Source organism: Zootoca vivipara, chromosome Z1, assembly GCF_965207765.1.
Source record: "Zootoca vivipara chromosome Z1, rZooViv2.hap1.1, whole genome shotgun sequence".
NCBI lineage: Eukaryota > Metazoa > Chordata > Lepidosauria > Squamata > Lacertidae > Zootoca > Zootoca vivipara.
Window position 1 is genome coordinate 66161945 of NC_142583.1, and position 11074 is coordinate 66173018.

The 11074-nt window shown below is 45.0% G+C and overlaps 1 protein-coding gene across 4 annotated transcripts in view; it reads left to right on the forward strand.

The window, feature by feature from the left end:
* SLC4A4 (solute carrier family 4 member 4) overlaps nucleotides 1-11074 on the forward strand; it is a 190917-nt gene that overhangs the window by 140450 nt on the left and 39393 nt on the right. For all 4 annotated transcript variants that reach the window (XM_035103066.3, XM_035103068.3, XM_088660661.1 and 1 more), the window contains 5 exons: nucleotides 2015-2172; nucleotides 3871-3958; nucleotides 5573-5727; nucleotides 6286-6399; nucleotides 6540-6714. In XM_035103066.3, the coding sequence (XP_034958957.1) occupies nucleotides 2015-2172; nucleotides 3871-3958; nucleotides 5573-5727; nucleotides 6286-6399; nucleotides 6540-6714 (690 nt within the window). The remainder of the gene's footprint in view (nucleotides 1-2014; nucleotides 2173-3870; nucleotides 3959-5572; nucleotides 5728-6285; nucleotides 6400-6539; nucleotides 6715-11074) is intronic.

The following is an 11074-nucleotide window of genomic DNA, read 5'->3' on the forward strand; positions in this document are numbered from 1 at the left end:
CTCTGCTTTGCTTGTATGTATAAATTGCAACACACTTGTCCCAATTCAACCCCCCCCTTTCATTATCTGTATTATGCTATTACTGCAAACATGCACCCAGAGGTGTGTGCCATATTTGGACACTGGGTGAATTTCATACAATCCCAATTGAATGCATATTGAGTCAACATTTCTTGGGTGTGTGTGTCGTAAGCTTTTGACTTTTACAGATCTCTTCTTCAGAGCAGCCTTTTCACCACCGACTGGTATTGTCTGCTTCAAGTGAGAATGGAAGGAAAGAAGTAACAGTGGATAGAAAGATAAGGAGCTAACCCTGTTAGCATTTTTAAGCTGTTGGCAAAATGTCTTAAGAGAACACATCACAGCAACTAACAGAGGCAGGACTTGATGAAGTCGGACGTATCGGGAGTGGTGAATTAAATCTGCGAATTACTAGCATAAAGATTTTAGCTGAAGCCTTCTGAGTGGATAGGGTCACCCCGGGACAATGTGGAGGAGGAGGAAAAGGGGTGAGATAAAGTTAGATACTATTTGGAGCCAGGTAGGCGATGGTAGATGTTGGTGATGGAAGAGGACCCAGAAGAGAAAAAGCCAAATTCAGGGAGAGAAAATAAAGTGGGTGCATTCTTTGCAAAGTACAAAACACTCGACAGCTGGAGATTATTCAATAAAGACTAGCATCTTCTGTTAATACGACTTACCTGCATGTTGGTAGCAGTTTCTCAGCTACTGTTGTTGCTTTATCTTTTAGTACCAGATTGCCTTTATACTGTCAGCTTACAAATATAACAACAGTAACAGCAACAACAATCATATTCTTTGGGATGGAATCGAGTGCATGCTGGAAATTTTTTAAAAAGTAAAGGACCCCTGACTCTGGGGTTGCGGCGCTCATCTCGCTTTACTGGCCGAGGGAGCTGACGTTTGTCGCCGACGGTTTTTCCGGGTCATGTGGCCAGCATGACTAAGCCATTTCTGGCGAAACCAGAGCAGCACACGGAAACGCCATTTACCTTCCCACCAGAGCAGTCACTATTTATCTACTTGCACTTTGTCGTGCTTTCCCGTTTTAGGCATCTCCCAATAGGTGTGGGATTTTAGGGACCCTGTAAACATCTGGGTATGTGGGCCACAAGATTGCATAATTGGACACAGTGTCCTTGTGCCACCAGGTAGTCTGTGACATCTTCCAGGGGGAAGACTTGGTACAAGTGGTAAGAGATGGGAGCATCCCAATATATCTAGTATGTGCTCGGTTTGCGTGGGCTTTCCGAAGCAAATGTGGTTTTGTGATTTATCCTCAAGGGATCTGCAGAATGTCACGTGTGTGGTGTCGGCTAGAACACTAAGGACAAGATGAATAATTGCAGCTGGAATATCCTTCCAGCTGCACTTTTCAAAGAAGAAAGAGTAAGAAGTGGAAACTTCTCTGCCCTTCACTGGAGCATCAATTTGTCACCTTAAGCTACTCTGAAATTTAGACCTTTCCCCACCACTGGTGCAGTTTCCACCAGTAATCTATCAAGGGATGGCAGGGACGTCTTTCATTTCACAAACGTTTTTGCCTCCTTCTCTTGTTCTGCTTTTACCTCCAAACGGAAATGCAGCTCGGGCATTTCCACGTAATATTGCACACGTAAATGGGACGCTCTTCTTGTTGTGGCTGTTGTGGCTATTATGGTGCACAGCCATTATTAAATTGCAGTGACATACGGGTAGAAGGCAATTTGTAAATTAATAATAAACAGCATGTCTTAACTGTCTGTGGTTTCTCTCACAAGAGGTGTAAGTCCAGTAGATACAAAAAAAAATTATTTTGGGAAAAAATGTCTTCTTATTCAAGGAAAAATATGGTAAATCTATATACCTGACGACTGAAGATTTCATTCCATGCATCTGACAAAGTGGCCTGTAGCCCACAGAAGCTTCTGCTGTAATTAAACTCGTTTGCCTTAAACCACAAGACCCTTTTCATTCTCACAAGACTCCTGTGTCTTTTCTCTCTCCCGCGCAGCTGAAGAACAAGTTCATGAAGAAGTTACCTCGAGATGCCGAGGCCTCCAACGTCCTGGTGGGAGAAGTCGACTTCCTGGAAGCCCCTTTCATTGCCTTCGTTCGGCTGCAGCAAGCAGTTATGCTCGGTGCTCTTACAGAAGTCCCCGTACCTACCCGGTAAAGGAGCCTTTTCTTTTCTTTTCTTTTCTTTTCTTTTCTTTTCTTTTCTTTTCTTTTCTTTTTTAAAATTTACATAACACATTTCAGTTTAAACATATCATTCACCTTCACATTTTGGATTCTCGGAATCCCCCCGCCTTCTCTGGTTTTCATTGTCAATCCCTTTTTCTTTCAGCTTATCCTTTTTTTTCTAATTTGTTATAAATATTATTGACTTTTCCATTGTGTTTCGTACTTCACAAGTATTACTCTAATCCTGCCAAAGTTTTTAGTTGTTTACGGTGTTCTCTTTAAAAATACATTATAATTTTCCCCCCATTCTTTTTTAAACTTCTTCTCCTCCTGGTCTCTGATTCTTCCAGTCAATTTCACCATTTCAGCATAGTCCATCCACTTCACCAGCCACTCCTCTTTGGCTGGGACTTTATCTTCTTTCCATCTCTGGGCCAGTAATATTCTCGCTGCTGTCGTTGCATACATTAAAAAAGTATTTTCTGCTCACTCAGAATCTCTGTCCCTAAAATACCTAATAAAAAGCCTCTGGTTTTTCCACGAATGTTATTTTAAACCAGGCACCCCCAAACTTCGGCCCTCCAGATGTTTTGGACTACAGCTCCCATCTTCCCCGACCACTGGTCCTGTTAGCTAGGGATCATGGGAGTTGTAGGCCAAAACATCTGCAGGGCCGCAGTTTGGGGATGCCTGTTTTAAACATCAGAAGCCTTTTCAAGTCCATGGCTGTATTAGCATTACTTAAATCAGAAGGGGGGAGGGGAGAGAGGAGAGAGAGCATGCATTCATATTTAAGAAAACTCCAGTGTTAAACTAAGGAATAACAGCAACAACAAAAAGTGTTCTCTATAGACAGGAGAGAGCCAGCAGTAAATCGCACTGTGCAAGTTGGAGTTAACTCCTGCTTAGCAAAAACAGGATCTGCACAGGAATGCCAGGCCTAATGCTCACAGCACCTCATCTCTGGTTGGTCTTGCCCCCATGAAGCAGTTTGTGAGTCTGAATGTCCCCACCTCCCCACAGCTCCCAGTTAAGGAGCCTTTTCTTCCCCCTCCCTCCCTCCCCCTCCCTCCCTTCCTTTTCTTGATCCTGTTTTCTATTATTAAAAGGCAACTACAGTCATACCTCTTGTTACGAATCCTGCGGGTTGCGTACGACACGGGGTATGGAAGTACTGGAATGGGTTACTTCCGGGTTTGGTGGTTTGCGCATGTGCAGACGCAACAAATGACGTTATGTGCATGCGCAGAAGCACCGAATCGTGCCACACACATGCGCAGACGCGGCACTTCTGGAACAGATCCAGAGATTTGGGATTTGGTCCCAGGCAGGTTGGTGGAGAAGCGCCTTTCCTGCTTTGCAGGGGGTTTGAAGAGATGGCCCTGTGGGTTCCTTCCAATCCTACAATCTATGATTCATAGCCTTCCATTTTTCTTTGATCGCTGTCAGATGTTAAGATATTTTTATTAAAGTTTTTCTGACGTTAATGATTCAACAAGTTCTGCTATGTCTTCTTGTTATTTATTAATGTTCAACTGATACAAATTATATGAATCTCCATGCTCCACTGCTTTTATCTAATTTGGTGGTACATATTTTACTGAAGATATACTAGGTTGGTTTTTTCCAAAGTGAATCATGACAATATTTTTTTGTTTCTTCTTTTTCCTCCTTGGGAGTCAGGTTCCTCTTCATTTTGCTGGGTCCCAAAGGCAAAGCTAAATCATACCATGAGATTGGCCGAGCCATCGCTACTTTGATGTCTGATGAGGTAATCTCCCTTCTGTGTTGCTGAGTGCAGTTCACTTAGCATTAACTGATATTTGCATTGTTGTTGTTGTTGCTGTTGTTGTTGTTATTCTTGGGACGCGGGTGGCGCTGTGGTCTAAACCACTGAGCCTACGGCTTGCCGATCAGAAGGTCGGCAGTTCGAATCCCCCCGACGAGGTGAGCTCCCATTGCTCACTCCAAGCTCCTGCCCACCTAGCAGTTCGAAAGCACGTCAAAGTGCAAGTAGATAAATAGGTACCACTCCGGCGGGACGGTAAACAGCGTTTCTGTGTGCTGCTCTGGTTCGCCAGAAGCGGCTTAGTCATGCTGGCCACATGACCCGGAAGCTGTATGCCGGGTCCCTCGGCCAGTAAAGTGAGATGAGCGCCGCAACCCCAGAGTCGTCCGCGACTGGACCTAACGGTCAGGGGTGCCTTTACCTTTTTACCACCCTTCATCACAAGCTCTCAGGGTGGTTCACAAGATAAAAGCTTTAGCTTTTCTAGCCCCAGCCTCAAAAGAGCCAATCTTGCAATACTTCCAGGAAATGTCCAGGGCAGTCTTCTGTGAATCTCCAAGAATGGGAGATTTTGAAGGCTGTTCCATGCATTACATTGAGTAAAGTGTTCAGCTTGCCACCATGTGATAGGAAACTGCAACCAGTCTTGACTGTCTAGAAGCAGAACTTCCTGGGGTGGTGGCAGTCCTGTGTCTTTGAACACAGGTTTCCGCCAAACATCAGTAAAATGGCAGGATGGAGGTAACTTATAGGCAACAGGTGGCTGAGGAGTAATTTCCTTGCCTACCATTCCCCTTTCAGCTCCCCACACCCACTTTATTTCCAGCTAGGTTCAGAGCAGTGGTGTAGGGAGCAAACTTTTCTGGTGCTTTATTTTCCCATGGAAAATTCTCTGCCTCATAATTTCATTAGTAGCAGTGAGCAGGTGAAAAGGATCAACTTCAAAGGCAGTATTAGGTGAGCTTGGTTGTTTGCTAAATGCAGGTAAATTAGACGTCCTAAATTAGATCACTCTCCAGGGCATCACCCGATGTGAACTGAATTTTTTTTGCAATCCCAATTAAACTAATTTGCACAGGAACATTTTCCAATTCGAAAAATTTCGAGGAAACCTGCATCGCTGGTTCAGAGACCAGAAATAAACCCAGCTGCAGGGGCAGCAGGAGTAGCCTGGGAAACTGTTGCATTGAAAAGCGGCAGGTGCAGGAAAAATTAAACACCCCTTTGCTGCTTCCTCCTTTGCTGAAAACTACTTGCCTGCTTCCCCCCCCCCTTAAGCAAAAGCTCTGCAAAATAAAAGGTAATCTGTCAGTTCGGCTGGTGGCAATTTGGCTAGTGCTACATAACAGGGAGGAACCATAGCTCAGTGGGTGGTGGATGTGCTTTGCACTTGGAGGACTGCAGATTTAATCCCCAACATCTAAAAGGATCAGGTAACAGGTTATTGGAAAGACCTCAGCCTGAAGTCCTGGAGAGCTGCTGCCAGGCAGAAGAGAAGAGTGTTGGGCTAGATGGACAAAGAGGATGACCTCATAAATGAGGCACCTGTAGAAGTATTTGCAAGATGGCAGCCTTCCCTTTCCTCCCTACGTGCAGGTGTTCCACGACATTGCCTACAAAGCCAAAGACAGGCAGGACCTGATCGCTGGGATTGATGAGTTCCTGGATGAAGTCATTGTGCTCCCCCCTGGGGAGTGGGACCCAGCCATCAGGATAGAGCCCCCCAAGTCCCTCCCGTCTTCAGACAAAAGGTAAGAGAGGTGCATATGCCGCATTAAGGCATGCCAACTTTTTCAGCTTTCATATTCCAAAATCAAGGCGTGCCAAAAAGGTTGTATCAGGACTTGGGATATTTTGGTTAAATTAATAGAATTTGGTTTTGCCTGGTAAGTAAAATGTGTGTTAAATTGCATAGGGATCATTAAAAATGATTCCCAAGTACTTGCAGTTATACGTACTTATTTGTTTAGCAAGACCCGACATTTTCATAAGGTAAAATTAAAATTCTTTAGTTTTCCGAATGCAATTTATATGCTTCTTCGCCAAATATAGACTTGCCAAGCTAAGTGTTGTCCAGTCACAAAAGTAATAGCATGTTTGAATTCCTCACCCCCTCAAAAAAACAAAACAACACAAAACCCACAAAATTTTAAGACTCCGTCACTGGTGCAGTAATTAAGTTTCACCGCCTAAAATGGCACACCTTAATGCCACGTGCCTCGTCGCAGTTGCGGAATCCAAAGTCACAGGCCAAAGATCCTGGATATATGGAAGCCCAGCTGAATTGTCATTTCTTTCTTTCTTCTCAGGAAAAACATGTATTCAGGTGGTGAGAATCTGCAGATGAACGGGGACACTCCACACGACGGGGGAAATGGAGGCGGGGGGCACGGGGACTGCGAGGAGTTGCAACGAACTGGCAGGTTAGTGACAAAAGTCTGCGCACCGATACGGGGCATCTCGCTAGATTGCTGTAAGCACTGGCACACAGGCTTCTTGATTTCAGATTCTCCTTTTGTGCCTTGACTCATGTAATTGTGGCACATGGTTCTCCCCTTGCTAGGTTCTGCGGCGGTTTAATCAAAGACATCAAGAGGAAAGCCCCTTTCTTTGCCAGCGACTTCTACGATGCATTCAACATCCAAGCTCTGTCTGCCATTCTCTTCATCTATCTGGCTACTGTAACCAACGCCATCACTTTTGGGGGGCTGCTGGGAGATGCTACGGACAACATGCAGGTGAGCCATGGCTCCGAGCAAGACAGTTCAAACTTCTGCAACTGCAGTAGTCTGGGCTTGGCCAAAAACAGAGTTTTTTTTTCTTTTTCACGACCGCTTCAAACAGCACAGCCTTGCGATCTGCTGTGCAAAGAAAAACAAATACAAAACAAGTATGACTGGACTTAACTGGGGGTCCTTTACCTTTTTAAAAACTGGTCCAGTGAGACACTTGGGTTTTCAGATGGTGCAAGATTACCTGTGCTGTGGTCAGCTGCAACTTGAAAGACCTTGCATGCATCAGATATTGGAGGAAAGTGTGCAGGGCACCGGGGCGAAAATGCTATAAGCAATCTTGTATATGCTGGCGAGATCAGTAACGCCACAATTTGCAAGAGCAAAACAGAAGTATTCACTCAAACAAGCACTAAGGGTGCTAGCTCAGATTGGTCGCAATATTCTAACTAGGTTAATCAGCACCAGGCAGAGATCAGTGAGTGCTGAATCTCTAAAGAGAGTGCTGTCATGATTCGAGAGTATTGGGAAGGTATGTTCCCTGATCAGGAAGCTCCCTAATCAATAACAAACATGGTGGGGCTGCGTTGCTTACTTGGCTCAGGTTGCGTCACTGCCGGGTACTGGGATAGATAGGGGCAAGGTGGCAGTGAAGTCAGTGCAGTGCAAACGCGCTGGCAGAGACAGTCTAGTGCTCTTCATTCTGGTGTTTGTCAACAGTGTAAAGGGAAGTCAGGTGAGTAGCACAGTCCCACCATGCTATCCACTACTTCCCCATATCCTATGTGCTGCTGTGGTTGTATAATCCGGGGCACAGAATGCACTCTGCACATGCTCTTGACCCATCACTCTTCACTTTACAAGTCTGTCATGTGTTTTAGGACTGAACCTTGGTATTCGGAAGTGGTTCTGGGTCTAAGCCGCAGCACTCCTGTATTGAGCCCTGTCATATTCTCGGCGTAGATTTAATCAGGCTCCCAATGTTCCCACCAGAAAGGAACAAAGGAGGCTATCCATGGAAAGTGACTTGCCTTTGAAAAAAAGAAACTTCCTGCTGGCGTGCATGGAGTGGAAAAAAAGAAACCTTTTCAGTTCCACGTTGAGTCTGCTGCAAATCTAAACAAAATTCATCTGCTTACATGAAACTCCAGGAGAAGGGGAAATAAATCAGTGTCAAGTACTGTGAATGCCTCCTTCACCTCCCCATCATTGGCCAAATATTTGTTCTCAAAATGAAGGAAGTTAGCTTAACAAAGAACTCTCTGGTTTCTTTACCTCGAACAAAGCTTCCTGGTCTGTGAGACTTTGCTACTAACCTTCAATTTTTATAGCATATTCCCTTTTTACATTTGGCTTAGTTTCAGCTGGATCTTGTGTTGTGTTGTGTTGTGTTGTGTGTACACACTAGGTTGGCTCCCTCCCGTGCACCCACCAATCTTTGTGTTCAGTGAAAATATTAAATTCGTTGACATTTAAATGAATTATGCAGAGCAAATCACCCTGCATGAGAAGTGTCAATCCTGAGTGTAGTTATTGTACCTTCAGAAGTCATAGTCAGGCAGCACTGAAATAAATTCTTAGCCAGGGCTAGAAAGTGAACTAGTTGGTCCTTTGCCCTGGGCTCAGAGAAGTGCATTTGGGGAGAACATGGAAAGGCACAGTAACTAAGGAGATAATGACTAGTGCTAAACAGCAATCTCCCTTCCAACTTTTGTTGTTGTTGTTGTTTGTGCATATGTGGCAGGGAGGGTTGGAGTTTCATTAATGCTGCTGTTTTTCCTGGGATCCAGGAAAAAGCCGATTCAGTTAGCTGCTCATTCAGCCCCAGAACCATGGGAAATAATTAATCTTGGAAAGGTCTAGAGCAGTGTTTCTCAACCAGTGTGCCTCCAGATGTTTTGGGACTACAACTCCCATCATCCCTAGCTAGCAAGACCAGTGGTCAGGAATGATGGGAGTTGTAGTCCCCAAACATCTGGAGGCAGACTGGTTGAGAAACACTGGTCTAAAGCAGGCATCCCCAAACTTCGGCCCTCCAGATGTTTTGGGCTACAATTCCCATCTTCCCCAACCACTGGTCCTGTTAGCTAGGGCTCATGGGAGTTGTAGGCCAAAACATCTGGAGGGCCGCAGTTTGGGGGTGCCTGGTCTAAAGCCTGTAGCCCTCTAGAGGGTTGTTGGACTACAACTCCCATCAGCTCCAGCTTGGCCAGTGCTCAGAGATGTTGGGGAACTGTAATTCAGCAGCAATTGGAGGTCCACAGGTTCCCCAGCCCAGCCCAAAAGCAAATCCACACAAAGTAGAGTACCACCAAAAACACTTACCAGTCTTTGGTGAATGATATCCCAGTAAAATCTGGGCAAAGTTAGTACTTCAGGCTGTCTGTTGGATCCAGTGTTAGTTCTCTATGACAGGCAGACAGATGAGGAAGGAGGTCAAGCAGGCTGGGCTCTAGGGTAGAGTCCATATGATGAGCCAGACAAGCAGACAAATCTATAGACCTCACCGCCACCCACTGCCTCCAGAGAAGCATGGAGAGCTGATTTAAGGAAGCCTCCCTGGATTTCACAGAAAGCTGTTCTGTTTTGATCAACAGCCTCTGCAGTACAGAGCCAAGGCTCTAGTAGCACCCTGGACAGCTCCTTACAGGGCTCAGGCTGAAAACTCCATATGAGCAGGGCTCAAATGTTGCTTCAGCAACAGTCACCCTTCAACCGAGCCTGAAATAAGAGCTGGTGTAGCTAGATCTACTTTCTGCAAGAGTAACCTCTTCATTTAAACGGGCCTACTTTGATTCCAACAGAGCAGGGAAGACTGTGGTTCCATTAGGGCTTCTGAGCTGGAGTCAGAGGCGGTCAACGTGACCTTGGGCCAGAGAGGTAGAACGAAAATGGTTCCTCTTGCACAAGCACCTTCTGGTTTACTGTATGCAACTTGGACTGGCCCTGGGGGCAGTTCCCTCTCCCACTGACTCCCTGGCTTCATGCTCCAAAGAAGAAGAGGAGTCTGACCCCAGGGATGTGAGCAGCTCATCAGGCTCAGTCTGGTCAACAAGAAAGAGGTGGAGCCAGGAAAATGGAACAATGGTAAGCAGGCACAAAATTAGTGGCACATGTAGCATCATAGAAGAGCCAAATTTCTGCATCAGCCACCTCGATCAGATAAACATGAGCAGCACAAAGGCAGTGTGGGGGAGCTGTACTGCACCCCACTAACACACACTGGGTGCAACTGTCTCTCATTCAGGGCCAGTCCATGTGTGTTTGTAGTATCTTCATGGGGGCCTGCACACACAAAATCCAGTGTACAGATATTTAAATCACACAGTCATTTCCAAGACTTTTATATAGCTAAACAACCACATCCAGGTTGGTAAATGTTGAGTGTTGTAGTCCATATGTAAACATTATGCCCACAGGTGAGAGTCCACTTGGCCCAGAGTTAGGTCAGGCATTTCCACTGGGTGAAGCAGGAAGCAGGTGTGATCCTCACTGTGTGTAGCCTCCACAACAAACAGAGCTTTGCTTGAACTGGGTCAGTGCAATTTGTAACTGCATTCTTTCCTCTCTGCGTTCAATGAAACTACACTATTTACATTTGCTGACGCACTGGAACGTTTCCCTTATCTCTGCAAACAAGAGTTTTGAGGAAAGTGGATTCTTAGGAACTGTGCTACAATTCGGTGTATTGTATTCCTCGTATAGTAGTTTGTTTAGTATTAGCACTGGTTCAGAAATACTTGAGGCATTTATCATTGCTATGTCCAGTATTTTGACTCTGTAACACAGAGTGAGGATGTTTGCTTCTAATATGACTGGCGGTTTTGGTATCAAGGCTTTGTGTTTCTGAGAAAGCAGGGTTCTTAGACATAGAATATCTTCTTAGACATAGAATAGAATATTGTGTAACAAATAGGCCTTTAGCCTTTGAATTTATCATTTGAATGTGTAAAAAAAAATGTTGAAAGTGACTGAGGAGAGTTTAGGGGCTCTTGGGATGATGGATCACATAAAACAGGCCGAAAATTATTGCTCAAGGGGTCAGGATGTGGGCCTCACTCACGGTTACCATCTACAGGAGCCAGCCAAGGACTCTGAAATGTGCAGTATTTTGCCGCTTCCAAGTGCCATCAGCAATGTAGTTCTCTCTTTTATTGCTTTTTATAACTTCTGCTGTCAAGAATTTTGCTTACGTTTAATAAAATGAATAAGGTCAGCCAATCCAATTCAGCATTCCAGTTATCTTTCCCCCCCCCCCAATCCCACATAAATATTCTGTACAGGCCCTGGAGGCTCTGGCAAGTATCTTTATTATTCATATTTACAAACTGCAAAAGGAAATTATAGTGTCCACAAAAGTTGGTAT